This window comes from Ctenopharyngodon idella, chromosome 6 (assembly GCF_019924925.1).
Source record: "Ctenopharyngodon idella isolate HZGC_01 chromosome 6, HZGC01, whole genome shotgun sequence".
In the NCBI taxonomy this organism is placed as follows: domain Eukaryota; kingdom Metazoa; phylum Chordata; class Actinopteri; order Cypriniformes; family Xenocyprididae; genus Ctenopharyngodon; species Ctenopharyngodon idella.
The window spans coordinates 21,796,494-21,817,945 of record NC_067225.1 but is presented as its reverse complement, the minus strand read 5'-3'; the positions used below and the strand labels follow the sequence as shown (position 1 = coordinate 21,817,945).

The 21,452-nt window shown below is 35.4% G+C and overlaps 1 protein-coding gene and 1 long non-coding RNA gene across 2 annotated transcripts; both read right to left on the bottom strand.

The window, feature by feature from the left end:
- Positions 1–2,606: 2,606 nt before the first annotated feature.
- On the bottom strand, positions 2,607–12,755 carry LOC127514111 (uncharacterized). Its single transcript, XR_007930562.1, has 2 exons — positions 3,632–12,755; positions 2,607–3,312 (listed from the first exon to the last, which is right to left on the bottom strand). It is a non-coding gene; the product is annotated as an uncharacterized LOC127514111 (long non-coding RNA).
- Positions 12,756–13,987: 1,232 nt separating this feature from the next.
- Positions 13,988–21,354, bottom strand: uhmk1 (U2AF homology motif (UHM) kinase 1). Its single transcript, XM_051896557.1, has 8 exons — positions 20,280–21,354; positions 19,010–19,302; positions 17,781–17,972; positions 17,517–17,611; positions 17,361–17,437; positions 17,180–17,278; positions 17,002–17,090; positions 13,988–14,987 (listed from the first exon to the last, which is right to left on the bottom strand). Exons 1-8 carry the CDS (start codon positions 20,578–20,580, stop codon positions 14,841–14,843), a joined length of 1,293 nt encoding a protein of 430 aa, XP_051752517.1. The 5' UTR covers positions 20,581–21,354; the 3' UTR covers positions 13,988–14,840.
- Positions 21,355–21,452: the final 98 nt, after the last annotated feature.

The following is a 21,452-nucleotide window of genomic DNA, read 5'->3' as shown; positions in this document are numbered from 1 at the left end:
TTCCCAGTATAGCCACTCAGCAGGGTCCCAGGAAATGAGAAAAGGAGTCAAAATGACTACAATTCATTGCTATGTTGGCTAAAAGAGCAAATTTTGTAAGGTGAGAAAGTTTTCCAACAGCGAAACTCACAGATCAGGAATTAATATGTCACTCACCTGGAGCTTCTGGCAGTTCTGCAGGCATTTTTCCACTTACATCCTTACATCCAAATTGAGTGCTTCCTGTTGCTTACCACACTTGCTTTTGGCAAGAACAGACACCATCTCTATTTGATGTCATCTAACAGAAACATCAGATTCATAATGATGAGCCAAATTTTTGCATAATTTGCATCTTGCAACTTGCAGGTCAGCAGCAGAAAAAAGTGGAAAAACTGCAGGCAATACATATGGCATAGGAGGTTGGTCTAAAAAAAGTGGCAGTCTTACAGTCGACATGAAATGTAAGTTTCAATAATCTTTTCTTCCCTATTGTGATGTATATCCGAGTAAAATGGCTTCTCGAACAAGAAAAATGTAGGACGGGAATTGATTTTGTCCATTGGGAATTGGTTGGATGGTTGTAGTGTTGCTGTGATCGCATGTGAGTGACAGGTTAACCTGACCTCACACCAAAAACACGTCATTAGACGAGATTTCACAAAAGGGAGGGGAAGGTATTTTGATTAAAGATTACGAGGGCACATGAATTTAAAAACAATGATGTGAATGGATAATTTATAATAAACACTCTAATATTCCATCAAATAGGAACTGTCCATTTTAATTTCATGGTGATAGTTTTCAATAGCCTGCAGTCTGTGTATGCTAATATGATAGTTCTGAATTTACATGACAAAGACCTTGCTAATAAGGTGGCCTAAAACCTCTTGCAGGCCTACTTTGATAAGCATAGCTACCTAATTGCAATAAATGAATGATTTATTCTTAATGGTGTTGAATATTAATTCAAAAAGAAATCTGTGACCCATAATCATTTATACAGCTGAATGCATACGTGCATGGATGAATCAATGAATATTGTTCATTTCATTTGCATGAGGATAACCTCTGCTTCTTCATCTGTGATGTATTTTATATTTAAGATCATTTTAACCAAATCTACTTCTCTTTTTTTGATGGGTTTGAGAATTGTGGTGGTATCCGTAGACTGCCATCTAAGGCTCTGTTGTTTTCCTTGTACATGTTCTCTTTGTGTGATATTATTAGCAAGCATGCCATTAGAATTTGAAGGCCACTTTTTTAATGTTTCTAATTCATAACAGTATTTTCCCACCTCATAAATATAAAGTACAAAATATCTTTCCATTTTGAGATGCAGAAAAGTTCAAGACTTGATTATTGTAATGCACTTTTGGCTGGATGCCCCAATATCTCCATAAATAAGCTGTGCCTTGTTCAAAATGCAGCACCAGAGATCAACAAAATGCAGAAAATATGATCATATCAGTCCAATACTCTCACACAAATGCAGAAGCACCCTTTTTATTTATTCTACACTGAAGACTCAGGTTAAAATTCCCATAGTCTGCTTTTAACCTGCTGCAGCTCCCTGTCTAGAATCTATTGTTTCTTTTCTTTTCACTACTACTTGAATAATTCTTTCCATTCCCTTTCTTTACCTACACCTTGGGACACCCAGACATCCCTCTAACCATGCACCGTCTGTCTATAGCCAAATTCATAATTCAAGACTGAAGCTTGTGACTCTTTGATGGCACAGTTTACACAAAAATGAACATGAAAAATGTCGTAATCTAGTTTCAAAGTTGTAAGACCTTCATTCTTCTGTGGAACACAAAAGAAGATATTTTGAAAAATGTCTCAGTGGTTTTTGTATTATTATTAAATATTTATTTTATTTTATTCATACAGTGATAGTTATGCAATACTGTTTGGACCCAACATTCTTCAGAATATCTTTTTTGTGTGTTCAAGTGCATGATGAAAAAAAATTTTGTTTTTGGGTGAACTGACCCTTTAAGTCTAGTTTGCGATATAAAATAAACAGAAACTGGTTTAAAATCTTCTCCATTCTCAATTTCATTTTGAAAACACAAGTAGTATTTCATAACCTTGCAGCTCAATTCCACATCATGTTTGCCCAGAGACATGAGCAATGAATACTGTATTTGTTCATGTAAATTTCTCTCTAGCCTACTGTGACCCTCTCTCTTTTCGAACAAAATATATACATTATACAACAGTCTCTTGATAGTGAGCATCCAGAGCAGCGATGCTCTCAATGTTTTGATGAATGATCTGATGAATTATGAGGCTGATGTACAACAGACATGATTTTCTAAAAGTAACCCCTAAGATAAATAATTTGAGTATATCTGCTCATACTTACACCCTTTTACACTTTTCACTTACAACATTATTAATGGGCATTCTACTGCTAGAGTCTGTCATGCACTGAAGTGAATGAATATTTGGTATATTCACAGACTCAGACTCATCTAAACCTGACTAAACATCAAGTAAAGATCAGTCTTTCCTACTGTAGATGAGATGGCTTTTATTCTCATGCTGAAGGTAAAGAATTTTCATCATATAAGAATGATGTTTTTTAATGAACACACAGAGCATCCCGGTAAAACATACAATTAGGAATGGGTTTTATTTGAAATATTTACTAGAACATGACATAAATACTAATATTAATTAAAAAACAGCAGACATCATCTTGAAAAGCTATACAGGTGCTCAAAGAACACTATAGTTACCATTAATTGTTAAACATAGCCAAAAGCAGTAATCAACGGGGTGTCCAAGCACATGAGAAATAAGAATAGATAATTACTACAACTGCCAAGTGAATCCTAAAATACAGAAATAAAATAAAATAATGGTTTGAATTTAAATGAAAAGAGTCTTTGTATCTGCCATTATTTCCTGCTATTTTTTATTAACCTAAGACTCTTGTATGCATCAGAGGCATATAAATCTTATTAAGAGAACATTATAATATGATTACACAGTAGATCATTTAAATGCTGTTATAGGAAAAAAAAAAAAAAGCACTTATTCCAGGGGTGGCAAAATCCGGCCCGTGGGATGAATTTCAAACGATACGCAGCTTGTCTATTAAAATAAATTATATGTGACCCGCCACGCATAATTTACAAATTATGCAGTTTCACAAGGCGACAGCAATAGATTTTAGGCCAGGTGTAGCAGTAAACCTTGATAACCGATAGCACTGCCATTTATGTTTTTGAGAAACGTATGAGAAATATTAAACGCACCAAAAGCGGCACGAAACAGCGCTATCCAGAAGAGTTCGGCACAAAGGTCTCCAATACAAACCTCAAATGTCTCTCTAGTTTAAAAGCCAGATGAAATCGCGCCAGCATTCTCAACAACCCTGACGCAGAAACATTATGCCACAACAAGCCAGTTAGAAGGCTTTTCAATCCACGAATCACCAACATTTACCATGGATTTTCTGTACTAACACTAACTGTAACCATGGTATTGTGGCATAAATGTTGGATATTCATATCTAATTTTATTATATTACTAATGTATACCAGTGTTGAGCAGTGACTTTTTTAACCGGGTATGCTGGGTGGTGCGTCATGTAAAAATGACAAACATGTAAAAATGACAAATCTCCAATACAAACCTCAAATGTCTCTCTAGTTTAAAAGCCAGATGAAATCGCGCCAGCATTCTCAACAACCCTGACGCAGAAACATTGTGCCACAACAAGCCAGTTAGAAGGCTTTTCAATCCACGAATCACCAACATTTACCATGGATTTTCTGTACTAACACTAACTGTAACCATGGTATTGTGGCATAAATGTTGGATATTCATATCTAATTTTATTATATTACTAATGTATACCAGTGTTGAGCAGTGACTTTTTTAACCGGGTATGCTGGGTGGTGCGTCACGTAAAAAAAAAAAACATGTGGCCGATGCAGATTCCTTGAATGGGTTTATAGCTAATAAGCGAGACGCTCGACAGTGTTAGTTTACTCAGTTACTTACTCATGACACATAGCAACACAGTGAAAAGTATTTTTAATATGTTGGACCTTTTATTGAGAGTAGTCTACATTTACCTGTTGAGATGTGCCTTCACAAGTAACCGTAAGAGCTTTTGTGATGTTTAAGTTGACGGAGGCGCGACATGCGAAAGGTGCGTTTGCAAAATATGCTGTATTTTTGAATTCCGCTAGGTGCCGCTAGTGTCACAGAAATGACATGCTTCACCTTTAAACGTATCAGTTTAGGACACAGATCTAAATCAAACACTACAAATAAGAATCATCATGGCGTCAATTTAAATGTATGCCAGAAATACTTTTTAAATTAATAATTAAAAATAAGTATAATATAATTAGTATTAGCAGCCTATTAAAAATAAAAAATAAAATGTAATAATAATAAGTAGGCTATAATAAATAAAAATATCAGTATTCTTTAAAAAAAATAAGTTGAAATTATGCAAACTGATGACTTTAACAAACGCACAGACTATCGATTAACATCCTCTGATAGTTACAGTAGGACTGTCTTAAACAATTTATAAGTTTCCGTAAAAAATTAATTTCCCTATGGAGAAAATGAAATACTATAAAAATAGTTTTAGTCATGATTTTTCCCCCATTTGATTTAGTCTAGTAGGTTTTGTATCAAATACAATGTGATTTTTATTGATTGAGATCTGGCAGCAACAGCTAATTTTTCCTCTTGGGCGAACGATCGGCTCACAGCTTATCCTGCCCATGAAATACGCCATAGGCCAGCAAACCAATGAGAACGCAGGACAATGATAAAGCCATTCTAGATACCACAGAAACCATACGGTCTGACCCACAGGTGTGTCCACAACATTGAATCTGGCCCCCTTTGAAAAAAGTTTGGACACCCCTGACATTTCTGGTTTTTAAACTAGAAACTCCAACCAATCTCATTGTTGTATTTGTTGTACCCTGGCTCATTCCCCCAGATGTCCTACAGAGTCTTCAGCCTGCAATAACAATACTCAGCTAGATGTCCAGTTTGTAACCAGGAGGGTTATTACTGGGAAATGTAGAAAAATAATCATGTCACCGGTAGGCTGCTAAATAAAGATGACATGCTGCGTATTCACAAATCTGTCTCCTGTTTACATTCCAGCTCCCATTCTTCTGTCTGCCAAGAGAAGACCCAGAATGCTGTTTGTGTAAAGAGACTCCGCAGGAACAATATACTGAAGAACAGAGTTCGGTTTGTTATTGTGTTACTATGGTGACAAAGTCACTGCTGTGCCTTTCCACAGCCATACTGAGCAAAAACCCAGGCATATGCAGCATTTTTGAAAATCAAAAATTACCACTTGCATAAAAACCAATGTAAAAATAAATGTTTGTTTTGACAAGAATCATCCAATGAAGAATAAACCTCAACAACAATGCCTAAGGAGAAATTTAGAAGAATTATATTGGTAATGTTTTTTTGTTTTTTTCCTCCCCAATTACAGAAGTTAACAGCTCACTGAAGGGGAACATCAGTGAATTATGACTTAAATTTCTCACTTTTTAAAGGCTTTAAAAGACTTGAGTCATATGGACCATTTTATGATACTTTTATGGAGCTCTTCTTGCATCTTTTTTTGGGCTTGAAAGCAACAGTCCCAATTTGTTTTAATTCTATGTAATAATGACCAATCCATGTCTTCTGAATTTTTTGTGCTCCATTGCAGAAAGAAAGTCATATGACAGAATGCCAATATTCATTATTGGATAAAATATCCCTTTAAACTTAAAACGCACAGTCCAGATCACTTACTGGAACTTCTTACCAGAAATAGGAAAGAATGTCAGGACTGGGAACTGATGGACAGTTAGATAAATGTAGGCTATACCTGAGATCTGGAGACAGCAACGTTGATAACAATCAGCCATCTTCGAACGCAGTGCACTATAACGCATAAGACTCCTGACCATGTGGGTATGGCCATCTTTCCCTGTGGCCTGTAATCACAACAACCATTGATGTTTGGGTCTCACACAGATTCCCATCAGTGATATCCTGACCTCCAAGTGGTAAGAGAGAACACAATGAGACCGCATGAGTCAGCTTCAACACACTGAGTTATCATTTATCCGTCTTATTGATCGTCACAGTACAGCACATACGTGTGTATGTTTGTTTCAGATAAGGAGCAATGTTCAGTAAAGAGCTTTTCCCCCAGTAGGTTCCTGTTTTTATCTCATGGGGAATATAGTATTCCTCTGGGTTTGTATGGTCAGGCTACGTCTGAGTGAGAAAGTGAGAGAGTCAAAGGAAGAGACAGAGGCTGTCTGCTCTATTTTTAACCTATTCAAAATCGTCAGCACAGTGAAAATAGCTGGCATTAGTAAGGAATGGCCAGGGTAATACAGCAGCAAAGTAAATCCGCACTTCTGGCTGCCTGAGACCTGTGCTCTAGTCCCAGCAGTTTACGATTCCATCCACTATAACCAAAGGCTATGTTTTACATTTTTGCTGTTCAGTCAAGTGTGATAAGGCATGAAGCCCCAATATTTCATTCATGCTTGGGTCCAGTTCTAAGTTGTAAGATAGGCAATAGGTCTCTCAGGGTAGGCAGTACAAGTGGTTCTAACAAAAAAAAAGCACTAAAAGTACTATGATAATGGGTTGTTTGTTCTGTAGTGTTCTTTAAAAGTATAATTATATTTTTTTAATACACATTTTTTCTGTACTCTTTATTTCTTTCTGCATTTTATAATATAATACATGCAAAACTAAGTAGCAAAACTACTTTGTCTGAAGAAAAGACACAAAAGCACCATAAAGTTTCATAAAAGTGGTCCATATGACAATCACATAAGCTATTAGAGCTGCATATTCTGGATAAATTGAGAATCAGGATTTTATTTTATTTATTTATTTATTTTTGGGTTTGAAATACGAGATCACGACTCTCCCGTGATTTTGAATAGACAACTAAACAACATTCAGATAAAATGTTAATTGCTGAAGTCTATTTTTAAACAAAATTATCTGAATTATTTTTAAAAAATCAGTTTGAGTGAATGATTCAATGACTTGCTCATAAAAATTCCACTTGTTTCATTACTGGATGAATCAGCTTTTTTGAGCAAATCTCTGGAATGAATGATTCAATGACTAATACATTTTTAACAGCCATTTGTCACCACCTACAGGTGTATCCTATACATGACAACTGCTCTCTCTAGGTTAGCGGCAGCGCGAACAGAGGTTTAAATGTTCCGCTGTGATCGTACTTGTCAAATTTTTAATAGACAGCCAAATAGTTGTCATTTATGAATAAGTTTGCATGGGAGTTTGATCGAAATTGCAATCTTTTAACGATTAATCGCGCATTTGATTGAGATCACAATCTTTTAAGATTAATCATATATATATATATATATATATATATATATATATTCAAAACGTACACAGACCCAAAAGCTCAATAAAGTATCATGAAATTATAAATTATATATTATCATATTTAATTATATGTTATCATATTTTATATTTTTTCCTATATTAATGAGATAAAATAAATAAAATTAAACTATGCAAAACAAATAGTTCACCTCTCTAGGTATCATTCATATCTGTGTCAGAAATGGTGCGATATGAATGTGCTGAAGATAATACTAAAGTTTTGGTGGTTTATTGAAATCTCTAACCATAAGTAAGCGCTGTAGAAATATCTATGCTTGCCTAAAAACGTATGGGTTTGGACTCCAGGAACAGGATTGAGAAATGCTACACTATGGTATGATTTTAAAATTGGATATCCCCTCTCTCAAAATCCATTCAGCTAAATACAGCCAAGTGTTGTACAGCTTTTTTCCTGCTGTGTGTTTACATAGGAAAAGCTTGTTGACAGGAAATAGGCTTTAATTCCCGAGGATAGAGCAGTACGTTGGCGTAAGCATGTTGGCTTGCGTGCAGAACTCAAGGGAACATGCTAATTTTGCAAAAAGTCACAGGTGCTGTGTAGATGCATGTGCATATCTTCAGTATGGAGATAAACGCTTGGGTATCCAGAAGGCAGTGATCCTGAACCATAACATCCTCTGGATTCCTTTGTCATTCTGCCATACATATTCTGAAACAAAATTGTGCAGCCATGCATGGTATTCTGCAAATTCAAGAGGGAAAGACTGCAACGCAGGTCAACATTCGCTTTCAGCACCACATATCTTTCACTTTGCCTGTATGTGAACAAGCCCTTTGAGAGTCCTGCACTAATTAACACCCCCTCATTAAAACCGCTCCTCTTTTGTAATTCATTCAGTTGACAATGTTGGGAAACTGCCTACCTCAATGAGAGCCCTGTACAAGGCCTCTTTTATTAAACTGCAGTAAATTTCTGAACCTTTAAACTGGCAAGGATGTGGAGCTATAGAGAACTGCAGGAAACTGACAATACAGATGTACTGTGGGGGTCCTTGGAGTCTACTGTTCAAAAGTTCAAGGTTGTTAATATATATTTGAAATGTTTTAGGCTGTTTATTTGATCACAATACAGTAGAAACAATAATTTTGTGAAATATTATTAACATTTAAAATAACAGTAATTATTCCTGTGAATGCAACGCTGAATTTCCAGCATCATTACTCCAGTCTTTGGTGTCACATGATCCTTCAGAAATCATTCTAATATGCTGATTTGGTGCTCAAGAAACATTTCTAATTATTATAAATGTTCAAAACAGTTGTGCCACTGAATATTTTAGTGGAAACTGTGATAAAAAAAAATTTCTTCAGGATTCTTTGATAAATAGAAAGTTAAAAAATTACAGCATTTATTTCAATTATAATTTTTTGTAACAAGTATTTACTGTCAACTTTGTTCAATTTAATGCATCCTTGCTAAATAAAAGTATTTATTTAAAAAAAAAAAAAAGGTAAAATCTTACTGACCCGAAACTTTTGAACATTAGTATAGATTTTTTATATATTCATGTTACTGCCAGCAAATGGCCGATATTAAAATTCATACTATTCTGTCTATAAATTTACAAATAAAACAAAAGCCAAAATCTTCAAAAGAACAGCTCTAATATATGTTTCTTATTAATTTACTTTTTTACAGGTATGATGTGCATAAATCCAGATGCAAACTTTCTTATGCCTCAGTAATGATATCTGATTCCACCTTACACACTAAAAGCTGCAATACACTTAACAGGCTGAAGGGTAGTGCTGCCATCTAATGGACAGTAACACTTTCTTCAAGGGGGTTCCTAAGTTACAAATTTCACTTACATTATTGGAGCATTTGATTCTTTCTCATTTTAATGAGAGCCCATGAAATAAAGACGCAAGGTCATGAGACAGACATTAACATTTTATTGTGAGAAACATGAAAATTATTCATTCCATCCAGAGCTCTTAAGTCACAGTCTCCCATGATCCTTAGTGGACGATCAACTGCTCAAAGGACATTTTACAAAAAACATCTACAACATCTTTCTACTCATTCTAACTAATACATAAAACACTCATCCTCGCACTCAATGCTAGATTTAAGATAATTTTTTCAACTTTGTAACGTTCAAATTCAAGTTTAGTTTGTTTTTCCTGCCACATATTATGTGGACTTTAAGGCAGAGCTTCACAAAGAATTATCTTATGTTAAGTTTCACCCAATCACATCTCTGCCTCAGGCATAAGAAGACTAGGGAAATGAGGAAGGTTATACAAGAACAAATGATTGTCTTAAAATGGAGCAAAATAATGGTAATACCAGCACCACACCTCTGATGTATAATTCAATTATTATTTATCTGCAATTAATTCATATATTCATTTTAATCTCCTGTCATCAAATTCAAAGTGGAGTTTAGATTTTCATTATAGATCTGCATTTGCATCCATAATTACCAAAGAATATCTATTAAACTTTTTTAATTCTTTGGAGGGAATTTTCACTGTTGAAAATAAATCCATATTTTCAGTAACAAAAAAATTCATTGGCAAAGCATGTTTTAAAAACAAGCATTGTACATACAATCTGCATTTAAACATTCAAAGACATTTCATCAGAATTCACATCATTCCCCTCACTGCTTTCATTCTGTAAACCCTGCACTTTTCCCACTTTAATGCACTTACGTACCAAAAATGTACTGTAAACACTACTTCTGCAAACTTTTTGACCATTTTACCATACGCATTATACTCCTTTGCCATGTTTACCGTGACTTCACTACAAACAGTAGATTCCACATGAAACTCAGTTCTGTTGTCTGTTTACTCAGCTTTTGGATTAACAAATTATCTATACCTCTGATCCTGTAAAGCCCAATGCAGTACAAAAAAGCTGACAAATCTCCACAATACATCTTTCTTGATTGTTTTACTCCTTAGCAAAGCCACCTATTCAGTCTGTGAACCATAACCCATATATCTTAATATCTATACATGATTCATGTCAACCTATGGCCTCACTGCTCTTGAAGTTCACACTTCCTCATTAAATGACTGTATTGTCAGGTGAGTTCTTGCTCTTTTCCTTCAAAGGTCATGTGCATGATATGAGATATATGTGATATGTATGACTTCTTTATTGCAATATTGAAACCAATAAAGCAGCAGATTCAGCCAATATATTTTTAAAGAGGGTTATAAAGGGATCTTCAGAAATATGAATGTAGAAGACAAGGACGTTTGCAAGCGTTTTCTCCATTCCTGATCAGAATTTCGATATCTACTACTCACCAACTCAAAATCTCGCTCACCACTCAAGCGGCTATTTAGTTCTACAACCTTTCTGGAGTGATTAAGGCCCAAAGAGTGTTTCACTCCCATGTCTATCTGTGGTTACACCCTGCAGTGTTTTCTCTTGGGAGGCCCATTACTCGCTACACAAACACAAAAGCCATCCAAACTCCAGCACTGTGCTTTACTGTTCATATGATCTCTGGCATCTAACTGGAACACATTTTAATGTTTCTGGACACATCTAAAGGCATTTACATGCATTTCAACGTATGGCTTCCCTGCTGTGTTAAGTATTTCTCCAGGGTTGCTGGTGGGGTGAAAAAAGAAGGCTTCAAAACAATTTTGGCACTTTTCCACAGTCTAGCATTCACTGACTGTGACATTATTACAGCATACAAAAAAATTTAAGGCAGCATGAAATGATCCCTGACAGACACCCATCTCATGTTCTATCCAGTAGTTAGTTATGGAAAGAAATCTGTGCTTTCTCAGAAGGGGCCTCGAGGCTCTGTTTGAGTAGCTTTGATGATATTGCCTGAGGAAAAAGTATGCCTTCATCCTTGGTGTCATAAATGTTGATATTTTATTTTGGATTTAGATTAATCAGCAGGCTAAATTAAAGTCTGGATGGCTCATAAGCACAAGATACACTTAAAACTGACTATTGCTATTCTCGCATCTATGTAAAATTCACTAATCTATAAATTTGATATGAATCTTTTATCATCCATTCAAGACTTCGCATCAACATCAATCTGAAATCTTCCCTTTCACATTTACATTTTCACATCTATTAAAATTACACAAAAGTCACTCACTTTCTCCTTAATGTTCTGAAGCATGTGAGCAATTTTCCTAGACTCACATTAGACCTACATAGCATTCACTTAAAAAGAAAAATAACTTCCAATCTGTTTCATAGCCAACTTTTTAGATTCATCATAACATAAATTTGGCACTGTAATCAATATTATAAATTCTTGTTTCTGAGTAACTAGAAAGAATTATTCAACATCTTAAAAGTCAAACATTTGCTCACTGTAGGTGTTCTCTGGCTCAAACAGGAAGAGGAATAAAACAAGACAAGGAAATAGTGTCCTTAATGTAATTCAGTAGCCACAGCTACTTCATTCAGCTCATATACTGGCTCTCTTTGTATTTGGGAAGTTTATCCAAATACATAGTGGATTTCAACACAGACAAGCTCAAATGTTTTAGTAACTGAATCTTTCTAAACAAGAGCCACATTTTCCAGTGGCAGACATCCAGATTCATAAAAGCAGGATACTAAAAGATCTCTTGCTCACCATCTCCATTATTCTCTCAAATGTCATCACCATTAAAGTGAAAGAGTCAGAGAGTGAGTTATAGAAGTTTATAAAATCCATATCACTCATAATTTCTTCAATGCTCAGAGTCAGAATTTCAGTAAACTGCACAGATCTGGAATGACACACACTCAGAGCATGCATATCAGTTCAGCCAAAGTGCACTTTTCCTACATTAACGCTAAAACATTCCCATCAAAAAGAAAAAAATATATATATATATCAAAAGAATAACTACTGGCCACAAAGCAATCTAATCCACACCCCACAAGTAAAAAGAAAAAGAAAAAACTTTTTGAGAATGTTTTAAAGGGTTAGTTCACCCAAAAATGAAAATTATCCCATAATTTACTCACGCTCAATCCATCCTAAGTATATATGACTTTCTTCTTTAAGTCAAACACAATCTGAGTTATATTAAAAAAATATTCTGGCTCTTCCAAGCTTTATAATGGGAGTGAATAGTAACTGAGATTTTGAAGCCCAAAAAAACAGATCCATCCATCATACAAGTAATCCATACGGCTCCAGGGGGTTAATTCAGGCCTTCTGTAGTGAAGTGATGCATTTTTGTAAGAAATATTTTTTAACTTCATAAACTAGAATCACTGGCTTCCGTACGCGAGTAAATTCATACTGACGAACTCGGAAGCGCAGAGGATAGCGCATCACTTTGCTTCAGAAGGCCTGTATTAACCCCCTGGAGCCGTATGGATTACTTTTATGATGGATGGATCTGCTTTTTTGGGCTTCAAAATCTCGGTTACTATTCACTCCCATTATAAAGCTTGGAAGAGCCAGAATATTCTTTAATATAACTCCAATTGTGTTTAACTAAAAGAATAAAGTCATATACACCTAGGACGGCTTGAGGGTGAGTAAATTATGGGATCATTTGCATTTTGGGGTGAACTAACACTTTAAATTTAAACTTCAAATTCTTTATAACATCTGCATATTGAAAACCAGCCTGTTCTTTCCTCACATTGTCTTGTACACTTCTAACATTTGAGCTCACAACCCTGGAAGTTAATTTTATGTTTCTGGACTGCAGAACAGAGAAAAGTACAGAGTGGTACGGAGCCCTGCACTACTTATTAATTTGTTCCCTCATTTTAGTAAATCATGGCCATGTTGAACTTATTCGTTCCCTTGGTTTGATTTAACTAAAACTGCGAACGAATTATTACAATATAGCCACCATTTAGTAAAGTGAGAGAACGAATTACAGCGTATGTGCTGATTTATTAATAAATTGTGGTAACAAACTGTTAATTCGTGGCCACAATATACATATTTTTCCCCCCGCATGTCATGTGCGGGGCTCCGTAGTATTGCAGTTTGGACTATCAACCTGAAAGACTGACAAACCTTCAGACAATATATGAAGTAAATGAGAATGCGTTACAAACAACTGCTAGTGTGTGTCACTATTAAAGACTCCACATGCCATGCAATCACAGACAAACTGATAGAAAAGCACAATGATACCAGGAACATTATACCTATCATAACTGGAAAAGCCTTTAAATAATGTCTGTTAAATAATGACTTCAAAATCACTATCACTCACTATTGTTGTATAGACAAATCTATTCAAATAGCTGATACAATTGACTTTAACATGTTTGTTGAAAGCATTTCAGCTTTAACAAGAAGCCAACGAGAGCCTTTCTGAACTAATATTAAATGGTGTGCTACAAAAATTGTGTTACTGTGTATTAGATAGTAAAGTAACACAGCTGTGGGTTTTGAGTATTACAATAACAGCATTTTTCATCCATGTGTTTGGGCAGTCCAGCTTAAGGAAGAAATAGAGTAGATTATTTGCTCCTGAATCTTCACAAATGTGCTATGAAATTATGAGTTGTGTGATATATCATATCACACATTTTAACACTCAAGAAGTCCACTTGACATGCCCTTGATGAGTTTTCGGACACAACTAATATTATACTTTGGAATTCAAGTTTGAAATTCTAAAACAACAGTATATGGTTCAATAAACATCTTCAGAGAGGTTTTGACAAACATTTTGGATGAGACACAGATTGTGGCTTTTGTGTTAGACACGGAGTCTCATTCCAGTCAACCCTGAATAAGCAAAAAAAAAGTCACTTAAGAATGATCTACAGCACAAGGCTACCCGCTCTGTCGTGTTTGTGCTCTCTCAGCAAATGCTAATGGATTTCCATCTTCGGTTAAATGTGGTTGAACAGCTTTCATGGTCGAACATAAATGTTAACCACGGCACAGTGCATGCAGGCCAGTGTATTTCGCAAGTAGTTTATAAATATGTGCATAATTACTGGAAATACCAACATACCATCACTAAAACTAACAACGGAAGAAAACAGGCCACATAAACTGCCAATGTTGGAATTATAGACATTCAAAGAGCATGTAAACCTAGTCTCTAAAGTGATCTGTTGTTTAGAAGGCAGTGTAAACTAAAGCAGAGCATCAATGCCACTGCAAAAAAAAATTAAATAATCAAAATGACAAAGTATGGAAGCATAAGTATTAAATGTCTGGCAACCAGCTATCACACTGCAAATATAATCATCTTATTATGGTGTGATCATTTAGTAAAAAAGTAGGAAGCAGGCACTAAAACTTTTCTCCCTGTTATACCCAAGATAATTGCATGTGTGCCTATATTCACAACAATTTTGATCTTAGTGACACAAGTAAATATTAAAGGTAGCACAATAGATTAATACACACAACATGAGCTTAAAAGCAGTCACATGATTGTAAGGTAATTTACACTTTTTGTGTGGAGATGTGTGTGCAGCCTTACTGCACAGTTTGGTATAAGTAACCTCTCTTATAGGCACTCAGTGGATAAAACGTAGCAACCACAAACTTGCCATCAAATGTTCGGCCTGTCAGCAGTCTTTGGGCTTCTTTGGAGTCTCCAGCATTTGCATACTCCACAAACACCTGCCAAGACAAGATGAATTATGAGTCTTTAAAACTGGACTTCAAAGTATCTAGCACACTACACTGCTGTTGTTGTACTCGAGACCGGTCTCGAGATCATTTTTTGAGGGTCTTGGTCTTGTCTCGGTCTTAGATTAAGAGAACTCTGGATTTTATTTCAAGACTGGTCAAGAGCACAACTGCGGGGATATCACTAAATTGCCAGTGCACTGTGTGATTTATTTGCTAACATCATTACTGTAATAGGATGTAAATGCTCCTGCTTCAAATTAACTTATTTCTAAATTGATTGTGCTAGGTCAGAAATCAACACGGGATTGTGTCAAAAATGGCTAGTGCCTAAAATGAATACAAATGTCCACAAAATTCAACATATGATTTAAAAAAAAAATACTTGTATAAGGTCTTGTTTTTAATATTATAACACATAATATAATTAAGCAATGTCACAAGAGCTGTTTTCACGAATATGAGCACAATTGCAAACGTGATATTGATTTTAAACAAACGTTCAATAAACAAGGAGTTAATATTAAAGGGTTAGTTCACCCAAAAATGAAAATTCTGTCATTAATTACTCACCCTCAGGCCGTTCCACACCCGTAAGACCTTCATTCATCTTCGGAACACAAATTAAGATATTTTTGTTGAAATCCGATAGCTCAGTGAGGCCTGGATAGCCAGCAATGACATTTCCTCTCTCAAGATCCATTAATGTAATATGTAAAATGTAATGTAATATGTAAATATGTAAAAACATATTTAAATAAATTCATGTGAGTACAGTGGTTCAATATTAATATTATAAAGCGACGAGAATATTTTTGGTGCGCCAAAAAAACAAAATAACGACTTATAAAGTGATGGACGATTTCAAAACACTGCTTCAGGAAGCTTCGGAGCGTTATGAATCAGCGTGTCGAATCATGATTCGGATTGCGTGTCAAACCACCAAACTGCTGAAATCACGTGACTTTGGCGCTCTGAACCGCTGATTCGACACGCTGATTCATAACGCTCTGAAGCTCCAGGAAGCAGTGTTTTGAATCAGCCATCACTATATAAGTCGTTATTTTGGTTTTTTTTTGGCGCACCAAAAATATTCTCGTCGCTTTATAATATTAATATTGAACCACTGTACTCACATGAACTGATTTAAATATGTTTTAGTACATTAATGGATCTTGAGAGAGGAAATGTCATTGCTGGCTATGCAGGCCTCACTGAGCTATCGGATTTCAACAAAAATATCTTAATTTGCGTTCTGAAGATTAACGAAGGTCTTACGGGTGTGGAACGGCATGAGGGTGAGTAATAAATGACATTATTTTCATTTTTGGGTGAACTAACCCTTTTAAGTGACTAAAATAGTTCCATAGCAGAACTGTCGTAAACTTCTGAGGAACACACAAAAGTTTCGTTACTTAATGAATCAACAGCTTTTAACGAATCGGTGGATTCCGTCACTCACTCATTTATTGTGATTTACTGCCACCTACAGGTCTCAACATTATTTAGGCAGTAATTGACATCGGCTTAGGAAAATTGACATCTTCACCCTTTATTAAAATATTATTAAAAACACATCAAAGATTTTGTAATCATATTGCGTAGTTGTGCTTGGATACAATTGATTTATTTGTGATAACGCAATGAAACATGCCACATTGTGTGGACATAATCTTTGGACAGGCTGTCATACAAAGAAATTATGCAAAACAAGAGAGAACCAACTAAATATTAATAACTCATTATGTTGTAGTCAACCTTAACCAAGTTTAATGTTTTGATGTTCCCCTTTTATTTAAAATACATAAAATATTTTCCTCATATTTTGATGGTTTAATCGAACTTGTAGGGTCATTAAAAACAAATACCTCCTCTGGACATCACTTTTGGCCACTACTGTACATACAGAGTGACCAGTGTCATGTTCTATACAATGAATTTATTAGGTAAAAAAAAAAATATCCAGAATAATTTATATTCACTTTTAATCCATGTTTTTCCTCACCTGTCCTTTTCCAGGATTCTCTTTTGGGATCAATAAGGAGACAACTGTGCCATACTTCTGACATTCTTCTTTCATGTCCTCTACTATATCTAAGAAAGCCAAGAAATAAATGTGGCTGAGATCTGCTAAATAAAGAAAATATGTTTGCTATAAAGAAAATGTGAAGACAAAGACTCACCTTCATACTCATCCTCATTATACAGGTGACTGTCATCTATTACGTTTAGTAGTCTCAGGACAGATGTAGGCAGAAGAACCAAATCTTCAATATGAGGTGCTGAAAACCAAAGCAGTCTCTCACTCACACAAACTCACTCCAGGCATTGTAGACAATGTTTTAGATGCTCAGTGATACAAACCAAAGGGAATGCTGAAGAAAGGGTTGATTAGTGCTGCCTCAGCTGTGCTTCTAAGTTTCGGGTCATTGTGAAGCATACTGGGAATGTAAAGATACAAAACATATTACTTTAGTCATGTCTGAAGAGCACTACTACACTGCTTAGTTTACTTCCTACCTTTTGATCAGATCCCTCAAATGATAGACAGGGATAGCTGGGTTAACCAAAGCATTGCTTGAAAAGATATGGTCTACTATTGCAGAACTGTTATCCTGTAAAGACACAACACAATCCCATCTTAGCGAGAACAACAGGTCAAACAACCTGAAGCACAGTATATGCAGAGAAAAATTTGAAAGCAAATTGTTATCAAAATAAATAACATTCAAAGTCATATTCAAGGTAGAGTACAGCTTCACAGCTGCTCGGGCATCTGCTGACCTTCCATTCCTGAGACTTCACAGTTTCTTTCAGTTTGATTCCTGAGAACATCTCTAGAAGAATGATGCCCAGACTCCACATGTCCACAGCAGTTGTGCAGCCAGAGTCGCTCTCCAGACCTGCCTGAGCCAGTGAGTTCTGCAGCTCGGCTTCAGGTGCCCGATATCCATCTGTCTGGATGTACTTCACATCCTGTAAGGAACAGACAAGAAACCCTGAGGCTCACTGTGAACCTGATCTAATAATAATGATACTAATGATACTAAACTACCATTCAAAAGTTTGGAGTCAGTAAAATGTTTTTCTTTTTTTAAAGAAATTAATGCTTTTATTCAGCAATGATGCATTGAATTGAACATTTCTATTTGAAAAAATACTGTTCTTTTAAACTTTATATTAAAAGTAGGGTTATGAAGTGTTTTTCATAAACACTTTTTGTTATACTGGTTAAAACTCTCTTCATATCCTGACAGCGATCAATAATAGAAGTGGTATAAAAAAAACATACATATATCTTTTGTGGAAGTCTCAGGACCAAAAAATGTTTGTCTAATCATTGCATTTGGTCAAATGCAACAATAGGATGTCCTAACTATTTGTCAACCTGTATTTCCATACCTTCGCGCACCCTGCTCGCACGGACATCACATGTCCATGAAACTATGCAGAGTCGTGAACAGAGAGCTCATGAGTTAATTTAACGCTGTCTCGTGACGCTTTTCAGTTTCCCAAAAAAAAAAAAAAAAAATATCAGGCAGCATGACTGATTTCAACATGTTTTCTTGAGCACCAAATCAGAATATTATAAAGATATCTGGAGGATCATGTGACTGGAGTAATGGCTGCTGAAAATTCAGCTTTGACTTAACAGGAATTGAATTTTTAAACATATCAATATATATATAAATTCAAGTTTGAAATTCTAAAACAGTATTTGTTAAATAAACATCTCCAGAGAAGGTTTTGGCAAACATTTTGGATGAGACAGATTGTGGCTTTTGTATTAGTAATAATAAACAGTTATTTTAAATTGTAATAATATTTCACATGATTACTGTTTTACTGTATTTTTGATCAAATAATTGCAGCCTTAGTGAGTATAAGAGATGTCTTTCAAAAACAAATCTTACCAACCCCAAACTTTTGAACGTTAATATTCGTTTGTGCATGTGAATGAATTCTGACAGCAAATAATGAGGTGTGTCATGCCAACCATTTCAACTCCTCACCTGGTGTCCCTCTTTAAAGCTAAGGCCGAAGTCAATGAGCTTAAAGCACTCATCATCAGCACTCCAGAGAATGTTGCGGGGCTTGAGGTCAGCATGTACATAGCCTTCTCTGTGCAGGAAGCTAAGCGCCTCCAAAACATCACGGGCACAGTGCTGAATCAACCACATGGAGTGTCCCTGATTACTCGCTCTGACCAGCAATTCTGACACACTCACGTCCAAAAGCTCCAACAACAGGCAATGAGTGGCCACACCGAATGGATTGTGATTGGTGAACATTCCATACAGTGTCACTAGAGACACAACAGAGAAAACACCAATGTTAAAGTTAGAATTAATGCTGGAAAATTAGTTTTTGGATCTCCAGGAGTCATGATTACTACAGTAAATTTTGTGGCAATTTTACACACTCAAGTTTTAAATGCTGGTGTTCTCCTAAGGTATATATATACCAAGGACATTAAACTTTGAGATTTATAGCTGTAATCTTTAGATGCAGATTATAGTTCTGTGTAAAATAAAAAAAAAAATAAAAAAAAATTGAAACCTTACTTTGAAGATTTCCCATTATATATATATATATATATATATATATATATATATATATATATATATATATAAATGATGTAAATGAACATCAGTGATCATGATGAATCCGGTCAATACTACAATTTGTGTAAAAAATAAGAAAACATAATGATTATTTACTAATAACTCTGTCATGGTGGAGAAAGGACCCAAGATAATGTTACTTCACACTTTTTGAAAGTTTTTACTTTTGTGTAATGGAGAGCAGTAGTCACGCAATAGTTTACTACAGAGAAGTCAAAAGTATGTAATTCTGTACTATTTTAATAGCAAAATAGTGGTATATAGAGATGTTTAAATCAGTGGTTCTCAACCTTTTTGACATCAACTTCTCCCTTTGTCCAAGACAATATTCGACGGCCTTTATATGTAAGCTGATATGTACCTTTGGCTCTGATACTGTTGTTGTAATAAAAAGAAATGATAAAAACGAATTAATATAAACTAAAAAATGTCAGTTTAATGTTGTACATCTCTATTTTTGTGTTTTTTAAATTAAGATTACGTTAATATGTTAACAATAACGTTAATAATAATGTTAATTGTAATAATAACTAAATGTAAATAATTTTAAGACTTATTGGGGCAGCCGGAAGTATGCAGAGTGGCCTGCGCCACCCTGGTTGATAACCACTGGTTTAAATCGATTTCTTAGCTTATTCTGATCCCTGTATGTGGTTACCGATATTTTTATGTCCCTGAATCTTCTCCAGCACAGAGCTTTCCTTGATGTACCCGTAATCTCCACCCTGCGCGTCCGCCTGAAACTCCTTCACTGCGGAACTCGCCCTGCCGGAGCTCACCCGGTACACCGAGGCCGAGACGCCCTGACCCAAACGAGCCTGCACGTTCCAGATCTTTCCGTAAATCTCAAATAACACCGGGCTCGTCTTCTGATCCACGGCCCCTGGGCTCACTGTCATCGCCGGTGTGCTGACATTTGGACTGGACATTTTTGCATTGGAGCCAGAACTGCTAGCCATGAGTAATATCAACGATAATCTGAGTTAAATACGATCAGGTTCATAATAGGTAGTGTTTGCTTCATTAGTTGCCCTTTGCAGAAACTCTTTGCATAGTGCTTGTCTGCAAGCCAAAGTTTACAGCTAACTACCAACTGATGACGAACAAGGACTTAAATGCCATATTTTAACCCAAACGCACAAATTGGTGCAATCTGCCGCACCATAGTCGGATCTTAAAGATCCGAAAAGCCGAGGTGGTGCCTCAAAGATTCAGCGGATCTATGAAACCCAGTTTTGGACCGAGTTGAGAAATTCTTGCCACTGTTTTGGTGGCCATGATACCGGAAATGACGACACTGTTATTCAAAGTCGCGTTCTCTACAGTCGAGCAAATGTAGGTTTTTAATCGTTAAATTCTATATTTAAAATGTAGAGTATTTAAATCCATATAATATAGTGCTTTTTGTAAAGAGCTTGTCTCTTTAATACAGTCTATTAAATAATGAAGAATTTAATCAATGTCAGTATTATTAATGCAATATTTTTCTTTTGGTCTTTTTTCTCTCTACATGTTTTTATTATATCTTTCGAAATTATTTTATAGTATTGTTGCTATGGATATTAAAATGAATGTTAAAATTAACCAATTCAATAAAGTTTTAACTATAATTTATTATAGTTAAATTTGGCTCTCCACAATGTGCCTTCAACATGACAACTCTAACCATAAATGTACGTTAATTCATTATTACCTCTGGGGCTTTGGGCAAATATTTGAATCGATTAAATGAATAAAGACTGTAACCAAAAAAAAAAAAAAAATTCCTTTGCGTTGTACCGTAAGTCCCGCCCTTGACCCGATCTCTGTCTCACTATTGGCTAAGACTATA

Bases quoted from the DNA above. Each gene is read 5' to 3' on its own strand.
- uhmk1 (XM_051896557.1), bottom strand. From the start codon at position 20,580: ATGGCTAGCAGTTCTGGCTCCAATGCAAAAATGTCCAGTCCAAATGTC. The intron at 17,279-17,360 runs GTTTGTATCACT...TTTGGTTTTCAG, and splicing joins TTTCTTCAGCATTCCCTTTG to CACCTCATATTGAAGATTTG. The intron at 17,091-17,179 runs GTGAGTCTTTGT...TGGCTTTCTTAG, and splicing joins TAATGAGGATGAGTATGAAG to ATATAGTAGAGGACATGAAA.